At 59.6% G+C, this 21,173-nt stretch overlaps 1 protein-coding gene across 1 annotated transcript in view; it reads left to right on the forward strand.

Moving 5' to 3' along the window:
• The window catches only part of LHPP (phospholysine phosphohistidine inorganic pyrophosphate phosphatase), a 145,389-nt gene extending 124,615 nt beyond the window's left edge, over positions 1–20,774 (forward strand). Inside the window, exon 7 of the mRNA XM_032281944.1 lies at positions 19,984–20,774. Coding sequence (XP_032137835.1) covers positions 19,984–20,080 — 97 coding nt within the window. The 3' untranslated portion in view covers positions 20,081–20,774. The remainder of the gene's footprint in view (positions 1–19,983) is intronic.
• The last annotated feature ends 399 nt before the right edge of the window (positions 20,775–21,173 follow it).

Here is a 21,173-nt window from a genome sequence, read left to right on the forward strand (position 1 = left end):
AAAAAAAAAAAAAAAAAAAAAAAAAAAAGCCCCATTTGCTGGCACAGTGTGGTCTGGCACGTGACTAGGTGACAGACAGTGTGGGATGGCCTGCCTGGGAACACCAGGCTCTGTGCACTGCAGCTCTCACCGGGAAGCCAAAACCTGGCAGATGGCACCTGGGCCTGATGGAGCCTCAACCCTCTCAGCACCACGAAGATGGAGGTCCCTTAGCCACGCTCACCCAGCCCCAGGCTGGCCTTGTCAGCTCGAATTGCAGCATAGCAGAGCCCTTAAAGCACACCGGACCTAGGGTCCAGGTTTGAGCTTTCATGGTGAGACCCTAAGGTCACTAGTGGGGAAAATGAGTCACTGGGGTGTTCCCTGAACTTGGGAAAAGCCCTGGCCTAGAATCCTGAGCCTAAATTGCTGCCAAGTACCCAATTTCCCTTCCAGTCCTCAGTTTCCCCTTCTCTCTGGCGCCCTCCTGAGGACCACTGAACCCCAACCACCACCGCACCCATGGCTGGCAGCCAGGATGTGGGAGCTGCGGAGCTGCGTCCAGGCCTTCCCGGAGGCCCCAGGGCTGTCTTACTTGGTTTATGGCTTCCCAGTAAATGGTGGGAAGGGACCAGGGTCTGAGAAAAAGCAAAGCAGTTACCGGAGTGCCCTGGAGGGCAGCTTGTCTCCCTGGCCTGGAGATGAAAACTGGAGAAAACAAGATTCCGTCTAGGAATCGTCCAGGACACGGCGGCCTGCCAGGAGCCGGGGCATCTTGGATGGGGTCCCTGCGGACACAATCGGCCCAGTGTGGGGTGCACCGCCCCGGGCAGGTTGGCATCCCTGGGGCCGGAATGAATGTACCCTTACTGGGCCGCTTTGACAATTTATGAGGTGATGACGTTGCAGCTATGATTAATGAGGTGGCCTCAGTCAGCGTTTCGGGGAACCGGGTGCAAGTTGCTGGGTAAATACAGGGGGAGGGTGCTGCCCTCCCCACTGGCCCGCTCTGGGTCCCTGTGCTATGCCTCAGTCTCCCCATCTGTGTGGAGGGACTGATGAAGACGGCACATGCCCCTGTCCTGGCCCCTGGATTGCAAGTCCAGGCAGGAGGGAGCGTCCTGGGAAGCCAGCCGAGAGCACCTCTTTCTGCTCGGGTCTTGCAGACCGTGGGTGGCAGGCAGGTAGCCCCGTCAGCCCAGAGCCAGGCTGCGCTCTCGGGAGGAACACGGACTTATCCTCTCAGGTGCAGCCTCCATGGCCGCCTCAGGTGGGCATCTGCCCCACTCAGGCCTCGGTTTCCACACCTGAGATGTGAGGAGTGGTACCTGAAGGCCTTCCAGCTCTCAGGTTGGGGGCTCACTCTTCTTTCCCTGCAGTTGTTTCCAGCATCGGAGTCATACTGGGCTCCTCGTCCCTGCTCCCGTGTGCTGGCCACATGACCTGAGCTTTCCTCCCATGTCCTCCTCCCCGGCGGGGGTGATGCGAGGTCTTCCCCAAGTGGTCCCGAGTGAGGCGCGACCGTGGACCTGCTGGGCAGACCCCGGGGACACCCTGTCCAGAGGGTGGCGGGCTTGGGACCCAAACACAACGTCCCCAGTGGCCGTGGCTGAACAGAGGGTCTGGGGCGAGGATGAGCCCTGGGTAGTCTCCACGTCACGTGTGTTTGACGCAGGAGCTTTCACTGGCTCCAGGGCCTCCCTACGGTGACCAGGGCTGTCCCTCACTCTATAATTTACTGATATGGTCTGTGGAGCAGGTGGCATTTGCCATGCCTGCGCTGCCCAGGGCCAGGGCTGCCTGGATCGTCCCTCCCACGGCCGTTGAGCACCAGGCCCTCGTGGGGCTGCAGGACACCCTTGACCTTTCAGCCTCCTCAGTACCTCTGCAGAGTGGTGCCACGACCAAACCAGAGACTGCGGTTATTATGCACATTATTAAGACAGCACTGGCCGGGTGCGGTGGCTCATGCCTGGAATCCCAGCACTTGGGAGGCCGAGGAAGGTGGCTCACTTGAGGCCAAGAGTTTGGGACCAGCCTGGCCAACATGAGGAAACTCCATCTCTACTAAAAATACAAAAAATTAGCCGGGCATGGTGGCATGCATCTGTAATCCCAGCTACTCGGGAGGCTGAGGCAGGATCCTAGGAGACGGAGGTTATAGTGAGCCGAGATCACACCATTACACTCCAGCCTGGGCGACAGAGTGAGACTACATCTCAAACAAAAAAAAAAAAAAAAGTGTATGCTTAGGCAGTTGTTGATTTCCTCCAGTTTCCTGCCAGCCGCCTTCCGTAGCTGTGGGCACGGGGACATATAAGGCTTGTCTCCTCGCCCTCACCCTGCTCATTGTTCAGAGCTGTGTAATATTTTGCAGCGCAGATAAACTCTACCAGCCTCAATTACTCCCCAGGGTTAAACATCTTCTTTCCTGTTGTAAATATCTCTGCAATTCCTATGGCATTTTTCCTTCAGTTCAGTAAACTTTTTTTTTTTCCTCAAGACAGTCTCAGTGTGTCGCCCAGGCTGGAGTGCGGTGGTGCAATCTCAGCTCACTGCAACCTCTGCCTCCCAGGTTCAAGAGACTCTCCTGCCTCAGCGTCCCGAGTAACTGGGATTACAGGCACCCACCACCACGCCTGGCTAATGTTTGTATTTTTAGTAGAGATGGGGTTTCACCATGTTGGCCAGGCTGGTCTGTAAGTGACCTCAGGTGATCCACCCACCTTGGCCTCACAAAGTGCTAAGATTACAGGTGTGAGCCACCATCCCTGGCCAAATTCAGTAAACTTTTACATTAAATATATATTTATTTTTAATCAACAAATAATTGTCTCAGTGAAACGTCATGGAAAACTTTCCACATCCCAGGCTGTGGGTGGGTCCCTTTAGAGCCGAGTCTCTGGGAAAGATTTCCAGGAGCGGGTGGAAGAGCACAATCTTCCTGTGGATCTTAGCAGCAACATTCAGATCACCCGCAGGGACGGTTAGTGTGGGCTGGGCCCTCACCCTGGGACCCTCACCAGGGAACACAATCTCCCGAGTAGCTGGGACTACAGGCACGTGCCACCACACCTGGCTAATTTTTGTATTTTTAGTAGAAACGGGTTTCACCATGTTGGCCAAGCTAGTTTGAAACTCCCAATCTCAAGAGATGTGCCTGCCTCGGCCTCCCAAAGTGCTGGGATCACAGGCGTGGGCCACCGTGCCCGGCCCCTTTGCTCTTCCTTTGTCTTCTGCTGTGATTATGAGGCCTTCCCAGCCATGTGGAACTGTGAGTCCGTTAAACCTCTTTCCTTTATATAAAGTACCCAGTCTCAGGTATGTCTTTATTAGTAGTGTGAAAACAGACTAATACACCATGTCATTTAATGAGACTGGGCCTGCCCCTTTCTGCTGGAATGACTCCCCCCCAGGTGAGGGCCTCTGGTCCCCTCAGCCATCACACTGGCCTTTGGAGTGACTTCTCCTGCTTGGGGGTGCTGAGCAGGGTTGTGGGGGTGGGCACTGGAGAGGAATGAGCCCCAGCTCTGTTCTTCCCCATCCACTGCAACCTGGGTTGGGGCATGAGGAGGGCACCCAACAGTCTGCCAAGGGCAGGAGGACTGCAATCTGGGCCCAGAACCTGGCTGTCCCCTGGGGAGCCACAGCAGGCACCTCTGGGTTTGCATGTATCGGAGATGGTCAGGAGTCTGCCCATGTGGGAAGAATGGCTTCTGAGCTCCCAGGGCCTGTGCGGGAGCCTCAGCTGCCACAGAAGGCCACGCACGCCCCTCACACCCTGGCCTGTGCTGCTGGGAAGGCTGTCCCTCCTCAACAGTTATCTGTTTCTGTGTAACCTACAGGGATTCCATCTTTGCTTTGGCTCCCAGGAAACTCAAAGCTAAGTTTTTTTTTTTTTTTTTTTTTTTTTTTTGGCCCCTGGTGTGGATATCTCCTTTATTCCTTACTGTGGTTTCTGAGTCACCCCTCAAACTTCCTCTGGATCTGTCCTAGTACAGGCTCCATCCTGCGGCATCCATGGGCGATGTTTCATCACAAGATAGGACCAAGATGTATTCATCATTTCACTGTTGCTGGACCCTTGTGTGGTTTCTGGCTTGGGGTCCCTGTGAACAGAGTTGATCAGAAAAGGCCTGTCCATGGCTCTTGGTGGACATAGCCTCATTTCATGCATGTGACTCCGGAGCGGGGCTGCAGGGTCCCGAGGCGTGCATGTGTTTCTGTGGGAGACTCTCACCAAATGTCTCTCCAGCATGCCCAATGCGTCATGATGTGCTTCCGCCAGCCTCGCGTGAGTTCCCACGGCACCACGCGTTCTACAGCACACGGTGTGGCCGGACCTCTCCATGCTGGCCATTCAGGCGGGCGTGTAGTGGTGTCATTTCCTTCCTGAGGCGCCTGCGTGAATCCCTTTAGGTGGACACCCACAGGAGGTCCCGTGTGAATCCCTGGGGAGCGTGGAGTTAGCGCAGCCACATCGCTAAGCGGGGGCCTAGCTTTTCTTGGAATGAGGGCTCTACACGTCGGACCCTAAATAACACAGCGAGGGTAGCCTGGCCCATGAGCAGGGGCACCATGAAGCTGGGTGGGCGGTGGGGAGGCCTGACTGTCAGGGAGCTGCTTCCCCACAAACAGGCCAGGACAGAGGCTGCAGGTGTGAGCCCTGCCCTGCCACTGTGATGGTGAATATGAAGTGTCAGCTTGATTGGATTGAAGGAGGCCTGGATGGCTGGGCTGGTAAAGTGTCTGTGAGGGTGTTGCCAGAGGAGACTGACATTTGAATCGGTGGATGGGGAGAGGGAGTCCCACCCTCCGTGTGGGTGGGCACCGTCCCATCAGCTGCCCGCACGGCTGGACAAAGAGGTGAAGGGCGGTGGAGACTTCGTTTGCTGGGTCTTCTGGCATTCATCTGTCTCCCGTGCTGGACGCTTCCTGCTCTTGGACATCAGACTCCGGGTTCTCCGACCTCTGGACTCCAGGACTTGCACCAGTGGTTTGCTGGGAGCGCTCGGGCAGTGCCGGCGTCCCTGCTTTTGAGGCTTTTGGACTCAGACTGAGTCACCACCGGCTTCTCTCTTTCCCAGCTTGCATACGGCCTATCGTGGACCCGCCTTGTGACGGTGTGAGCCAGTTCTCCTAATGATCCCCCTTCACAGAGACATCCATCCTGTGAGTCCTGCCTAAGGCAGCGGCGTAGGGCTCCAGGCAGGCCCCTCATCCGTCCCTCAGCTTCAGCTTCTTTGCCTGTTGGGCAGAACGTGCGGGTCACCACCCAGGATAGCAAGTCCCCATCAGTGTCACCGCCACCTGTCAAAAAGATCCCCCAGCCTAGCACTCAGGTCTGTGAGTGGTGGTGGAGATGACACTAGGCTCTGAAATAGTGGGGCTGAGTGACTCCAGCGTCCCCAGGACCAGCAGGGGCACACTGAGCCCTGGGAGAGGACAGCCCCACCTCTCTGCACCCCTGCTTTCTCCTGGGCCACTGGGCTAGACATGGGGCTTCTCCACCCCCATGTGGTTTGGCCTGAAAAGGAGAGGAGGTGGGGTGGCACTTCTGGGGTGGTTCGAGTGAGTGCCCCGCCCTGAGCCCAGCCTGTGCCCGTGGGTGAGGGTGCATGCAGAACTCTGGGGGATCTGGCCGTTGTAGTGCACATTGAGAGGGGCGGAGTCAGCTCTTTAAAATCTAAACACACCAGGTGTTTAACATGTTTTTATCAAAATATTGTGAACAGCTGCAAGGGGCTCCTCAGCTTTGAGGTGCTGTGCCCAGGTCCATCCCTCTGCCAAAGTCTTTTAGGTGAGCCCTGCCGGCCACCTGCTGGCCCAGGCCCCAGCTCCTGGTGGGCCCTGGCCCAGGCTGCAGACAATTCCAAGTGCACAGCGGCAAGGCAGGCAGGGCTCCCCGCACCGGCTCTGAGCCTCCATTTGGTCAGCTGTAAGATGGGGCGGAGGCACCGACTCCCCAGCTGCTGTGAAAACCAAATGAGCGGAAGTGTGACAGCCCCTCACCAGGTCCCCAGGGGGAGGACTCTCTGTGACTGGCACTGCCAGGCATAGTGTTCTAAGAGGAGTGTCCCATCAGCCCAGAGGGGACACGGGCTGGGTCCGCACCCACAGGAGCTTCCCCTTCTCTGTCTCAGAGTCCAGGGTGGCCCCTTGCCACTGGTTCCCAGGCACAGCCACACAGGTGTGTCTGCAGGGTCTGGGTGTCAGCTGTCCAGGGCCTGCTTGGCCACTGAGGGCCAGGAGTGCAGCGCTCTGAGCCTGGTGGCCTGGCTGGGTGTGGCCTTGAGGTTCTCTTGAGAGCCCCATGGGGAAAGCCCCCTGGGGTGTTTGGGCATCGGACCTGCCCACCATCTCCTGAGATGGAGCCTGCTCTCCATACAGTGAGGCTAATGTGAGTTCTGATGAGGCCAGGGCCAGCATGAGGACCTGCTGGGAGCGGCCTACCCACCCGTCCATCCGTCCGTCCGTCTGTCTCTGTCCACCTCGATGCAGTTCCTGCCATCCACCCATCCATCTGTCCCCTGTCCATCCCTGTCCATTCTTCCACCTGTCCACCCTGATGCAGGGCCTGCCATCCGCCCTTCTCTGTCTGTCCCCATCCATCCATCTCCACCCACCCACCCATCTGTCCATCAACCCATCCGTCCCCAGCCATCCATCTGTCCATCCCTGCCCATCCGTTCATCCTTCCAAGCGTCCATTTGTCCATCCCCATCCACCTGTCCAGCCACCACCCCGACGAGCACCTGCCGTGGCCATCACCTGCATCATTTCCGTGAATCTCCACTGTAGCCCTAGGACGGGTTCTTTCCAGCCCCACTTTCAGGATGAGAGAAGCGAGGCTCTGAGTGGCTATTTGGCCAGAGTCACATAGAGGTCGGGGCCAGCCCTTCCCATGGCCGAAGCCCAGGCCCCTCCGCCAGCCCCGCCTCCCGGTGTGCAGGTGGAGCAGCCAGGCTGTGGGAGCCCGAGTCCCCGAGTCATTGGAATTAGGGAGCCCTGGCTCTCAAAGCTTCCTGTAAACAAAGAAGGAGAAGAGAAGCCACTTTTGCTGTCGGGACATCCTGTGGGCATCCTGGGGATGTGATGGCCAGCGGCCTGGGGCTTGACTTGGGGTGCCCAGGAGCTGCATCCACGCTGTGGCCCTGAACCGGGTGTCATGCTCTGTGGACAGAGCCACCCACTCTGGGGGTGCTCCTCCCTCCCAGCCCCCATTCTGGAAGTTCCAACTGGATCCCCCAGGCCTGTGTCCCAGAGACCCTCCAGGTCTTCGTTCATTCAGCATGCATTTATTCAGGGGGTAGGACAGGTCCTGGAGACCACAGGGCAGGGGTCTCTGAGTTGGGGCTTGTGGAGGGAGGAAGGTGAGAGGGTGTTCCAGGCAGAGGTGGCCGAGAAAGGCCCCCGGTGAGGCAGGGGCAGGTGAGTGCTGGGGGGCGGGGAGGGGGCAGCTGATGTGTAAGCAGGGGCCAGTCCAGGGCCCCCTGTGGGCCACATTAGTGAGACTGGGTCTGGCCCAGTTGCTAGTGAGGCCCCTTGGGGTGATGGGTTCCCTGACAGGCCTCCGGGACCCCGGCTGCTGGTTTGGCGCCGCCCCGGCTTCAGTGAGCTTTTGTGTCCATTACTGGAGCCTTTGGCTCTTCCTAGGCCCCTGCCCCGGAGCACTGGTGCCCGCTTCACCAAAGCACAGAGGGCTGCAGGCGGCCGGGGCAGGGTGGGGGGCTTGCCGCGTAGGGCTCAGCTTCACTGGCCAGAAACAGGGCTGGCCCGATCTGGGTGTTGGCCTGGGTGGGGTGGCCCGCATGCTCTCACCTCTCAGTCTGGATGTGGGAGAGGGTGCTCCGTCCAGGGAGTTAGTCTCCAGAAGGCAATTCTCTGCATCGGTACTACAGCCTAGGTGCCCAGGGTCTCAAGCAGCGGGGCCTCCCCCAAGGAGGTGAAGTACATGTGGACCCTTGTGCTGGAGCTGGGCTCTAGGGAGGACCAGAAGGGTGAAGTCAGGCCAGGGTACCAAGGCCTTGAGCCCCAGGGGTCTGCCTGTCTGCCCATCACCCCTCCACTCATGGGGAGGGACTGCCCCCCAGCCCATATTTCTAGGAGGGCCGGGGCTCACAGGGAGCCGATGCTGGGTGATGATCCAGTCCCCAGTGGTTAGGAGGAAGGAGGCTGTCTGCTTATCCACTCAGGTAGTTGGCTGACTGCTCCTGTGCCCACTAAGAGCCAAGGCCATGAGGCCACCAATGGGATTGTCTCTGATTTCAGGGATCTCAGTGTGGAGTGGGCAGCACACAGGTAACCAAACAATTCTAGAGACTTATGTGTACTGCGATGGGGTCCACACAGTTGCCATGGAGTGCAGGGTGGGCACCTAACTGAGGAGGTGAGGGTGGGAGGAAGCCTTCAGGGAAGACAAGGAGGTGACTTGTTCTTGGGGAATAAGTCTCAGGTAGCCAAAGCTTTAGGGCCGGGCAGCAGACCCAGAGACACCCTCAGGGCAGGGGGAAGTGCACTAGAGTGACTCGTGCCTGGTGTGGGAATGGGGAGACGCTGGAGAATGGTGGGGAGCGTGGCAGCCGGGCACGCCTTGTCCCTTCCAAGGGGACAGCTGCCACATCACACCCTGCGGCACAACGCTGCCCGCGGTTTGTCCACCCATACTGGGGTCTTTCAGATTTTATCAAGAAGCCAGATTTCCAGCTTCTGGTTTTGTGTGTTTGCGGGGCCTTATGTGTACGTGAATCGGGTGAAGACAGGCAGTGGTACCGCTTGCCCCACACTCCAGCCAGGGCTGGGGATTCAAGGGGCCGCATCTGCCATGTGAAGGAGTCTCTGGAGACCGCCAAGCATTGCCACCAGTCCCTCTCACCACGTCCCACGCCTGCTTTCGGCCTCAGTCACTGGGGCAGTGAGGACTGCACAGGAAATGGCTGGCGCCATGGTGTCAGTTCTGGTTGACAGGGTGCCACCTGGCTAAACCCAGCTGTAAATAAGCCCCGTTTCCTCCCTGTGGACAGGGACTGGCGGGTGCCAAGGTTCACAGCAAAAGCCCTTCCCCGCCAGGCTCCAGCTTGGGAGCCCAAAGCCTTGCCCAGGCCTCCCTGCCCTCTGGCTGGCTGGCACATACCCTTGCCTCAGCCCTGGCCCCCAGGTCCTGTTGACCATCAGGTGGCAGATCCCAAGCAACACAGGCATATGGGCGGCCCCATGCAGAGCACCAGCCATGGGGAGGCTGTGAGCTGCCAGGCCCACGTGCACTCCCAGCATGCACCTTTCCTCTTCTCCAGGTCCCCATCGGCCTCCACGCAGGCTGCCCCTCCGTTGCCTCTTCTTAGCACCCTGGCTGCATCTGGGGGTGGCTGAGAGGGGAGACCCCTGCCCACAGGCCTCCAGGTCTAGCCAGAGCCAACCAGCCTATCAGAGACCCCCAGATGCAGGCTATGCCCATGTGCCCAGGGAGGAATCACTAATGTGAGCCCAGATTTCCATTCTTGTGGGAGGGCGACCAACTGGGTTGAAACCCCAGCTTCGCTGCCTCTGGCTGTGACTTTGGGCATAGCCCTTCCTCTCTGGGGTCTGTCTCCTTATCTCAGAGAAGCAGATCACGGTACGCACCCCACGGCGTGCTGTGCAGAACACGTGGAGATGCCGCCCACAGCTGGCCTGCTGCAGAGGTGTGGGCTGATTGTGGTATCGCTGATGTGGCGGCCGTGCATCTGCTAGCTAGAGCAGTCTCACCTGCACCCCAGGGCCTGCCCACTGGCTGGGGAGAGCTCTGGGTTGCAGGCTGCAGGCAAGGCCTATTTCCAGTGAGTCTGGGGCTCTCGGGAGTGTGTGAGACCTTGGGCAAGGCCCTTCTGTGCCTCAGTTTACCCACCAGGGCTCAGAGCCCAGTGAGTGCCTCCTTCTGCGAGGAGACTCTTGTACTTACTAGCTAGAGGACAGGTCAGTGGGGGCAGGCTCTGGGTACCACCCACTGGAAGGAAAGGGGTTTCAGTTAGGCAGCCCTGCCCTCATAATGGAAGAAAATTGGGGTTCAGCTAGCCCAGCCCTGCCCCCACCCCAGCTCTTCACACATCCACATGGGGGGGTCAAACCACCAGGAGGCTATAGGGACCCAAGGCCGAAGGGCAGGAGACAGTGCGTCCCTCTCCTATCTCTGGGTCGCACCCGCTCACACACATGTACGCAGGGAAGGTGTCTCTCTTGGCTGGGGGCACAGGACCCCACCTTACTCTTAGCTCTGAGACATCCTTGACAGGCCTCCTGGACAGGTGGGGCAGGGCGGGCGTGGCCAGCTACAGCCCCTGGGAGGGGCACTGGGGCTGGGGCCAGGCCGGGGCAGGACAGAGTTGGGGAATCCTGGCCTCTCAACATTGCCCTGGCTCTTTGTATGCAGTGCCAGCTGGGGGCTGCAGCCTGGCCGGACATCTGCAGTGCCCTCATGCCCAGCCTGTGTGGGTGTCTGGCTCACCCTAGGTGGGGGGAAGGCGGGCCTGGGTGGTTTGGGCTGGGCAGGCTCAGCCAGGGTGCACAACTTTCCCAGTCACACACACATGCTATGGGTAGGGGCTCCGGGGACGGGTCACCTCCTCCCACCCCACCCCTCCTGGTTGCAGAGGAGCAGATGGCCAGATAGATGGGGGACCAGCACGTGGTCCCCCCAAGCCGGCCACTGCTCTGCTCTCGGCTGGGCCAGTGGGAAAGGGAGCATGGCACTTCCAAGGGAGGGCCCAGTCGGGGAAGTGTGTCCCCATCCCTGCTCCTGGCCAGAGGGCTGAGGGCCCCAAAGAGGCCCAGAGTGAGGACTCCTTCAGGCCTGGGTTTTTATTTGGATTTCTTTTTTCTGCCAAGTGGCTTTAAAGTAGCCCAAGAAGCTCCCGCATGTGTGAGCGGGGGTGGGGTGGGGGGGTGGGAGGGGGTGGGGAGGCAAGTCTCCAGAATGGGAGCCTCCCTGCGGTCCTCGCCATCGGGCTGACATGTGGCCCAACCCTCCAGTCCCTGCAGACTGCCCTTCCTGCCTGGACCCAGCTGGCCTCCATGGCAGGAGGTGCCCTGGGCTAGAGGGTCCCCAGGCTGGGCTCCAGGGCTCCAGGCTGACTCACAGCAGTCCCCAGGCCTGTGGGCAGAGCCGGCTTGGGGGGACACAGGCCTGAGGCTGAGCAGTCCCCGAGTGAGGCGAGACAGCTGAGGCTGGAGCCTGTGTCCCCAGCACCTGCTGAGGCCCGGGCCTGGGGCTGGAGTGCTGGCTCGGGCGCCATGTGATCTCTGCAGGCAGCCACCAGGTCAGAGCCCTGTGTCCTTCCTGGGCCGGAGGCCTCAGCTGGATGCACAGGCCCCATGGGAAGGAGCTCCTGGCTCGGATTTCTTTGTAAGCAGTAGGACACGGCACCTTTCTAGAGGTACCTGGGTCTGGACATGTCACACCCCCCGAAGCACTTCCAGAACCTAGGCGCAGTGTTAGCCCAGGGAACGGAGGGGTCGGAGCAGCCTGCCTGAGATCTGTGACCATGTCCACCCTGCCACTGCCCCAACACCCGACCACCCTGTAAGGAGGTCACTGACCCTCGGGCATCTGCCAGGAGCCCAGCTCAGGCCAGGTCACGGGCAGCATGTGGGTTGTTCTTCCCCCATCACCAGGCCCCTGCAAGCTGCTGTCCTGAGGGTGGCCGTGCTGAGCAAGCGTGTGGACAGCAGGGAACCCTGTGGGCACAGGCCTAGTGTCTGCTGCGCTGCTGCAGGCATCTGATAATCAGCCTTCAGAGCAGCTGCAGTGTGCAGGTGGAGGCAGGCCTCCCAGCCACATCCTCCCGGCACTTGCCAGGGCCAGGCTCTGGTGAACACCCTTCTAGAAACAACCCCCCAGGCCCCAGGGATCTTGGGCTCCTGGGGTTCCGATGGAGGCTGCCCCATGCCCGCCCTTGCCACCTCCACCTCGTGAATCAGCGGCCTCTTTGTTCTCCAAGTCTGTCAGCACAGCCGAGCTGACGTCACCCTCTGATGCCAATGCGTGGATCCCTGAATTCACTGGGCAGCCGCCCCAGCACCTGGCTCTCAGCTACCGCCTTTCCAAAGCAACTGGGGACGGGGAACGTGGCCCTCCACGGGCAGGCAGCTGTTGCGGCCTCCAGTTGTGACAGCCGCTTCCCCACCCTGCCCCTGCCCCTGCAGGGTGGGGAGGTGGGTGGATGGGCCACCCACTGGGAGCCCCAGGCAGGGCAGGACCCTCAAGAGCCCCTCCGGGAGAGGCCGCCATGTCCCCTTGGTCAGTGTTGCCCAGGAGGCGGTGCTGGCCTGCATGTGCCCTGGAGATAGCGGCAGGGAGACCGCCCTCATGAGGCTTGTTTGCTGGGATCTGGCCACCATTTCCTTCGATTGAGACTGTCCCTGTGAAGCTAGCCAGGCACAGAACCGCCTTGTTTTCTGCCTCTCACTCACTCATTCCCTGCATTCAACTCACAGGGCATGAGAGGGAGGAATCACTGATGACGGGCGCTGTCCCCCAGCTGGGGGCCTTTGTTCATTCATTTGGTGGAGACTTCCTGGGTGCCTGCTCTGGGCCAGGCCTGTGGTGGGGGGGGGGGGGGGCGTGGCGGCACCAAGGGCAGGAAACCTGGCCTGTCCCTCCAGGAAGCGAAGTCAGCACCATCCCCTGCAGGTGAAGCGGCACAGCAGCCAGCTGTGGTGGCGTGGGGTGGGGTGGGGGGCACATTCTGCATGCTCAGAAGAGACAGTAACTCACCCAGTGGAAGGAACATAGATTGGAGATGGGGACAAGTGAGTAGGGTCTTTAAGCATGAGTAGGAGTTTGCAGGTGGAACAGGTTTCAAGAGCATTCTAGGGCATAGCATGGGCAGTGGCAGGGAGAGCTGGGACGTCTGTGGAGCGGTGGCCCAGGCACTGAGTGGCTGGCATGGGAAGGAAGGTCCGCAGGTAAGGCCCAGGCAGGATGGACTTGTCAGCCATGCTGAGGAACTGGGCTGTGATGTGGACAGTAGGGAGCCACAGCAGTTTACAGGGGGAGGTGGGAGCAGGTGAGCATTTGGGGAAGCTACTCTGGCTGCAAAAGAGACGAGAGGGGGCCGGGCTGGATGGACAAGCCAGTGGAGAGGGAGGAGGAAAGGGAAAGGAACAGGGTTTAGCAGAAGACCTCTTGTCCCCAAGGGGCCCAGGTCACCCTGTGGGGCCTGAGGAAGCCATGCTAGCTCCAGGCCAGCCTCCTCGTCATTCTGCTCACACACTTCACTGCCGTGTCCCTCCACTTCCACCTCCAAAACAGACAGGAGGACCCACCTGCAGGTGCTGCGCAAGGATGGGGCAGGTACCTGGAGGGCACCCCACACCGGAAGCAGGTCCTCAGCCAGAGACACCCAAATGCAGCCTGAGGGAGGCCGCACCCAGGACAGGAGAGGAGAGCCCAGCCGGGCCCCGAGGGCCGGGCACTCTGGCTTGGAGAGGAAGCTGCCCTGCAAAGGACCGGTGTCTCCACGACATTCTCAGGACAGCAGCAAGGATAATGGTGGAGTGGTGCTCGCTTTCATGTCCGTTTCTGGAAGCGTCCCCACTCAGTTCTGCCCGCCCCCTCTCCCATCAGTGCCCTGACTCCAGGCCCTTTTCTTTCCTTCCCAGCAGTGATGAGAACCATGAGTGTGGAACTGGCCTGTGAAACCTGGAGGGCAGAGGGTGGAGGTGGGATGGGGGCAGGAGCCAGCGCCAGTGTGGGCTGCAGAGTCCCCAGGTGCAGGGGAAATGCCAGGTTCGTGTTCAGTCTCGCCCCGTTTCAGTTTCAGCTCAGAGTGGCCCCTGGAGCCAGGCCCCCTGCCACCTTACAGATGAGGAAGCCGAGGCTCAGGGAGGTAGAGAGACCTGCCCTGGGCCACGCAGTTCACTGGGGACAGAGCAGGGTACTCACCTGTGTGAGGGCCTGGGCTGGGTCTGCGGCAGAGGAGGAGCAGTGCTGGGACACCCACAGGGAACGTCAGCCAGGGCCTGTAAGCCAGGGAAGGGCAGAGGGACTTATGCAGGCCCATGTGGCCTGGACACAGAACCCTGGGGCAGCCCCAGCCCGAGCGACACCTCCCTGCCTGGTGAAGACCTGTGCCCTGCACATGGTGTGCTCCCTATTCCTGTGTCCTGGGCCTGTCCCCTCCCTCTGTGTGTCTGTCTCTACCGCCCTCCTTTTCTGTTTCTTTTCCCTTTCTCTGTTTCTGCCTGTCTTGCAGTCCCTCCTGTCCCTGCCCCCCCTCCCTCCGTGTGTGGCCGTGTTCCTGTCTCTTCCTCCTCCTCCTCCAGCTCTGTCCCAGCAGGGCACTCAAGACAGGAAGGCCTGTGGTCCCTCCCGCTTCACCAGCTTCACTCTGTCCCCACTACCAAGGGCGCACTTTTGCTGGGTTTCTTGGTTCAGCTTTTGTACCATGGCATCTCTGAGGTCCACAGGTCACAGGGCACTGGCCAGTGTGGGGCAGGGACTACTCCTGCGCAGGCCGTTGGACCAGGCAGAGTGGCTTCAGGGGCTTGGGGCCAGCAGGCCAGGAACGGTCCCCTCCTGCCTACCCCAACTCCCTGGGAGCCGCAGCACACAGCAGCGTCAGGTCATTAAGGCATAGAAGTCCGCAATTTCTGCTGCGTGTCGGCAAACACTGGCCGGGTGCTAATGTAATCCTTTCTTTCTTTTAGTGGATTCTTGAATTTAAATGATATGTAATTAAACATAATTAGCCACAGACGCCATTCGGCTAGGTACGTGCACGGAGTGGGGCTGGCTGGATTCTCATTACGAAGCCTCATCTTCTGTGGGGACTCTTGTTGCCTCTCGGGGCTGGTTTCCTTTGCCTGGACAGTAAACCTGGCTTGGGAGGTGCCCGAGGAGGGGGTCCTGGGGGCCAGTCTCCAGGGGGCTTGGATGATGAATTGTGGGCAGTGTTTGCTGGAAAAATTTTTGTTCCGCTTTGGGCAACAAGGAGCCCAGATCTCTCACCGCCATGGGGAGAGAAGTTGGGAATCAGATGAGAACTGACTGAGAGGACTGGTACCAGCGAGGCCTCAGCCCTGGACTCCTTGTGAGTGTGGCTGGGCACACATGGTGGCAGCAGGCAGGCTTCCAAGCTCAACTTCCCAGACCCTAGGGGGAGCCCCGGCCATGCACACAGGCCAGGCAGAGGTGAGCCCAGGGAGGCTGGCGCCACAGGTGCAGAGGGCAAGAGGGGGCAGAGCTGTGGCGCAGGAGTGAGCCTGCAGGCACCATCCCTAGTGCCAGGCCTGCTGGGACTCCAGGCTGTTGGGACGTCCCCTAGGATCCTGCTTGGAGCCTTCCTGACCCACCCCCCCACTCCAGTGCTTATGGTGGGCTCACCCTTTCCCCATACATCTCACCCTGTCCTCGCTGTACCCCACACACCAGGGTGTGTCCATCTGCCTGCCTGCCTGCCTGTCCCCACCACCCAGCCTGTGTGCCCAGGGGAAGGCTCAAGGCCAGTCACAAACCACCTCCCTGGCCGACCCAGCCCCAGCCCATGGTGCATTCCCTAGACAGCGTTGCTGAGTTCCCGATTTTAGCCACAATAGCGCCCATGCCCGCACCAACCAACCTGTCCTTGCCACGAATGTCAGCTCCTGCCCTCCTAACGGGAGCCCGTGGTGCACGCTATTATGACCTCAGTCTAGAGGTGGGGACACCAAGGCACAGGGGCCTAAGGAAGTTGCCTGAGGCCACGTGGCTGGTAGGGGGCTCAAGGCACAGATGAAGAAACTGAGGCCGAGAGGTGTTTTGCCAGGGGGCTGATCTGATTTGCTGAGCCAGCCAGCTGATCTGGTGCTGTCTCTGTCTCAGTCAGCGGCCCCTCCTGCCCACCCACCTTGCCGTACCCTCGACCAGGGCCAGCAGTCTCAGAGGTAGAGCTGCCGAGGGGAGAAGCGCTTCCCCTCATGGCATCTGTCCTCCAAGAGGGACCCGAGTAAGAGGGAAAGCGTCAGCAGCCTTGAGGGGACCTTATATCCCTGCCCACCCTTTGTTCTGTACCAGGGCACGGTATATCTGCACAGCCTGGAGCCAGGCGTGGCTGGCAGTCCCAGGAAACCGGAACCGGCCCTGCCCAGCCCGGAGCAGCCACACCTCCTGCAGCAGCGGGCGAGGGGTCACTTGAGTGGAAGCACTGGCCTCCCAAGAGCAAGAACTTGTTCCCAGGAGGGCCTGTCCGGAGACCTGGGGTACAGGGAGTGGGAAGGCCAGACCAGGGGGCAGATCCTTACCACGGCAGGCTCTGCAGGCTTCCGTTTGGTCTCTTTTGGGTATTATTCTCTTCTTTTTATATCCCTTAAAAAATATAAAAACAGGCCACAGGTAGGATTGGCCCTCTGGGTTACATAATAGCATCTGTGAGCATCATATGTGGCTTTTTTTTTTGGAGACAGGGTCTCACTTTGTCACCCAGGCTGGAGTGCAGTGGCATGATCACGGCTCACCACAGCCTCAACCCCCCAGGCTCAGATAATCCTCCCACCTCAGCCTCCTGAATAGCTGGGACTACAGGCGACTGCCACTACACCTGACTAATTTTTGTATTTTTTGTAGAGATGGGGTTTCACCAAGTTGCCCAGGCTGGTGTCGACCCCCTGGCCTCAGGCAATCTTCCTGCCTTAGCCTCCCAAGGTACTAGGATTACAGGTGTGAGCCACCTACCCGCCTGGCCCATATGTGGCTTTTTAATTAAATCTTTGAGAAATAACATTAGTAAAGTGCTCTAAAAGTGAAGAGCAGGATGTTAGCCCAGCCCCGGCCAAGATCTAGAACATTCCTGGCACCCCATTCACCATTCCGTGAGGAAACCGCCATCCCACCCTCTGTCACTAGCCTGCCTTTGCCAGCTCTGGAGCTCTCTGTGAATCGGCCATGCCTTGTGTGTTCCTCACGTGGCTTCGGTTGCTCTTCAGGTCTGGGGCTCCCACGTTGCCGTGCAGCGGGAGCTCACCCCAGGCTGAGCCACTGCGGAGCGTTCCAGTGTGCGATTCTGCCACCGTCTGTTTTCCCATCCTCCCACTGGTGGGCATTTGTCCAGTGTTTGACTTCTGCTATTGCAAGCTGTGTGGAACATTCTAGTATGTGCCTTTGGTGAATGTGCAGATGCATTTCTGCTGAGCACATACCTAGGAGTGGGACTGCAGGTTGCTAGAAGATATTGGCATGCAATTTTCCAAAGTGGCCCATACCACAGAAGACCTTGTGACGGTGCCCAGAACAGATTTCAGCACAGATGTGGCATCATGCCCGTCTTCAGTGCTGCCTTTCCTAAAGCGTGGACACCCTGTGCTATCACAGAACACACAGAATGGCATGAACAGAGAGAGAGGCCCCTAAAGCCCCGAGACTGACATGAGCTGTTCTTGCCCAGGGTTCTGACAAAGCGGGAGAGGTGCGGGGAGGGGTGGGAGTGAGGGTGAAGGTGTGGGTGAGGGTGCGGGTGAGGGAGCAGGTTTGGGAGTGGGTGCAGATGCTGATGGAGCTGTTGCGGGTGAGGGTGCTGGTGAGGGTGGGGGTGGGGATGCGGGTGGGGGTACAGGTGAGGGTGTGGGTGAGGATGTGAATGAGGGTTGGGGTGCTGGTGGGTTGCGGGTGCAGTCAAGAGTGCGGGTACAGATGGTGTGGGTGAGGGTGGGGATGGGGGTGAAGGCACAGGTGAGGGTTGGGGTGCGGGTGAAGATGTGGGTGCAGGTGGGGGTGTGGGTACAGATGCGGGTGGGGGTACTGGTGAGGGTGGGGGTGAAGGTCTGGGTAAGGGTGAAGTTTCAGGTGAGGGTGAGGTGCAGGTGGGACTGGGGTGTGGGAGGGTGAGGGTACAGATGGGGGTGCAGGTGAGTGTGGGGTTGAGTGTGCAGGTGTGGATGAGGGTATGGGTAAGGGTGAGGGTGGGAGTTCGGGAGAGGGCGCCACACACTCGTCCCCTTGTTTGGTCCCCAAGGCTCTTAGTTTGGTGTGTGTTCATTCAGGAGCAATAGAGCGACACCCACTGGTTCTGGCATCTGTGGGTGCCTCTGCTTGGAGTGGGTGCTGTCAGCCACCCTTTGCTGGAAGGAGCAGGAAGGTCCAGCAGTGGTGGAAGCTCTCGAAAGAACCAGGGCTGGGAGTAGAACTCGGTCAGATCCCAGCTCTGCTCTCCCCACTGTGTGACCGTCAGCCAGTCTCAACCTTTCTGAGCTGTTTCCTCACCTATTCAAGATGGGGGTGGCCATTTCTTCCTTGGAGGGTGTAAGGAAGCGAGGGACGTGAGGCCTGAGTGCTGTGCTCAGAGACAGCAGAAGGGGAAGTGGCCGCAACCCCGTACAAGCGGGTGGCCGAGCAAGTGGGGGCGCTGGAGGGGCTCAGGGGACAGGGTTCCCTTGGGACCTGGACAAGAGCCAAAAGGTGTACCCACCAGTCACAGAGGAGCCCATACTGCCCTCCCCTCCCAGGGGCTGCCCCGTGGCCCCGTCCAGGTCCACACCTCAGCGGTCCCCGAGTGTGGGTCCACGGCCTCAGCAGTCCCCGAGTACAGGACGTAGCCTCCAGGCCACTGGGCTGAGAACCCTTAAAAGAAAAGGCACCGCTACCCATGACAGTCATTTTAGGGTAAAGAAAGCCCTTTGCAGAAAGCAAATGCTTTGAAAGGGACAACACAACTTTTAGATGTTGTGAGAACCAATTTCAAGCACGTCCTCGTAGACCAGGGTGGCAGCTTCCAAGGTGGGGCGCACAGCTGGGAGGCCGCGGTTTCCCTGCTTCTCAGGGAGCTTGGGCCAGGCCATGGGGTGATCCGAGCAACACTTCCCTCGGCAGTGGTAGGTTTGCAGACGGGCCGGTCCCCACTTCCTGCCAAGCTCCAGCAGCCCCTCTGTGGATGCAAGGCTGTGGGGAGGGGTCTTCTGGCTCACAGCCCCTAGGATGAAGTGCCACTTCCTCAAATGACTGTCAAGGTTCTGGGGTACTGGCTGCGCGTGGTGGCTCTCTCCTGTAATCTCAGCACTTTGGGAGTCACTTGAGGTCAGGAGTTCGAGACCAGCCTGGCCAACATGGTGAAACCTTCCCTGTCTCTACTAAAAAAATACAAAAGTAGTCTGTAATCCCAGCTACTCACGAGCTGAGGCAGGAGAATCGCTTGAATCCAGGAGGTGGAGGTTGCAGTGAGCCAAGATCGCACCGCAGAACTCCAGCCTGGACAAGGGTGACACTTGGTCGCGACTAAAAAAAAAAAAAAAAAAAGGCTCTGGGATGTCCCCATTAACTCACCTGACCTCTTCCTGTGGCTGGGGCTCTCCTCTCCCATACATGTCTACCCATAGCCCCCGCCTGCCTTTAGGACTCAGCCCACAGAGCCTTCCACAAAGTCCCCTGGCAGGGCCCAGAGGCTTCTGCACTGCCTCATGGAACCATTCCTATGTCCTCAGCATCAGTGAGACCTCGGGAGATGCCTGGGGAGTGGTTGAAGGTTTGGGGAGGTTCCTGCCCCCAGAATCCCAGCCAGAGGGCAGATTACCCAGCAACCCAGTGCCCCCTCTGTCAGGTGGATGAGGCCTCAGGCAGGAGTCCTGGGGCTCTCCCCCAGCAGGCCCCACAGTGCACATGCCCTGGGCTCCTCCCACCGGGCACTAGGCCAGGCCAGGGATGCAGGGTGAGCCCCCGGGGAGCCCAGAGCAGCATACACTCACGTCCCCACCATCAAAGGTGAGATGCCTGTGCTGGGGACCCGAGGGCGCTGGGCCGCTGTCACTGCGCCATGAGGCTGAGCAAGCTCCCAATGGGAGACAGGTGTGGGGAGGTGTCCAGGTTGAGGACACAGTCAGGAGGGGCCATGTGTGCCTGAGTAGGGGACAGGGAAGAGGGGGATGGCCAGTGGTCACGGGTATGGCTGCCTGGCAAGACCTGGAGGTTTCCTCAAGCTGAGGCCAGGCCTGTGCTAGATGCTAGGTGGGTGTAGCTGTAGAGGGGTCAACATGGGGGCATGGACTAACCTCTGCCATCCTCTCCAGGCCCAGTGACGAGCACCATCCGGAAGTGAAGGCTGATGGGTACGTGGACAACCTCGCAGAGGCTGTGGACCTGCTGCTGCAGCACGTGGACAAGTGACCGGACTCCTGGGAGAGCCCCACCTCCCCCACCCCTGCCTCTCCCCCACCACTGCCCCTCCTCCACCCGCCCCAGTGCCCAGACCACCCAAGGCCCTGACAGCCCTGCCTTCTGTCCTGTGTGGGCAGGCATATGTTCCCTACCTGAGTGGCCTGCTCCTGCTTGGGCCCTGACTTCAGCTTCCTGTAGTGAAGTCCAGGAGGGGGAGACAGACCTGTCAGGCCTCTGGGAAGCTCCCAAATCCCGGAACTCACTCACTCACCATGCACCTGGTCCTTTAACTGCAGTAAACTCCACCTAACTGGACTCAGAGGCGCTCGCCCACTGCCGCCTCCTCAGATCTCTGCATTTAAGTGAGGAGCCTGGAATAAACCAGGGGCCTGCTGTGCACAGATCTTGCAGCGCAGAACCACGTCAGCCTCCCTGCAACTGCCCAAGCACACTACCCACCACCCCACCCCCGAAATAGCACCAGCCTGCCACTTTCTGTCCCCACAGTCACCTTTGCAGACAGGGACCAGGGGCAGCTCCCGAGGGCACTGTGGGGGCTCCAGTGCTACACAGCAAGAGCTGCAGCCTGTGTCCAAGGCACACAGGGTACTTTCTGGAGCCACTGCTGGACGGACTTGAAGGTGTCATGCCCGGCATGTGCAGGAGGAAATTAACAGTTCAATAAACTCTGCCTTGACCAGCAGCCTCTGACTCAGGCTTTGACCGCTAGGAAGAACCAGATAGGGGAGGCCACCAACAGGGTCTGGGCCACTGTCCCTGTCCTGCCTTATGCTTGAGCCACTGAATATCAGAGGGGCAAGGGACAAGGGTCCTGACACACCTCGCCTGCTCCAACCCCTTCACTTAGCAGATGGGGAAACTGAGGCCCAGAGGGGCCAGTGAGCTGCTGTTGGCCCCATCTGGAACAAGGCAGTCCAGGGCAAACTTTGGCGCTGCCCTCCCTAACGGGGCAGCCTGCAGCCTGGTGGTGGGTGGTGATGAGCTTTGCTTTCCCAACCAAGGGCACAGCAGCCTTCCCACAGGGCTCCTAGGAGCAAGTTTCAGGTTTCAGAATCCGTCAGCTGAACAGATAACTCGATTG

The sequence above is a fragment of the Sapajus apella genome, unplaced genomic scaffold, assembly GCF_009761245.1.
Source record: "Sapajus apella isolate SASKATOON/1434 unplaced genomic scaffold, GSC_monkey_1.0 scaffold13, whole genome shotgun sequence".
Classification (NCBI taxonomy): Eukaryota; Metazoa; Chordata; class Mammalia; order Primates; family Cebidae; genus Sapajus; species Sapajus apella.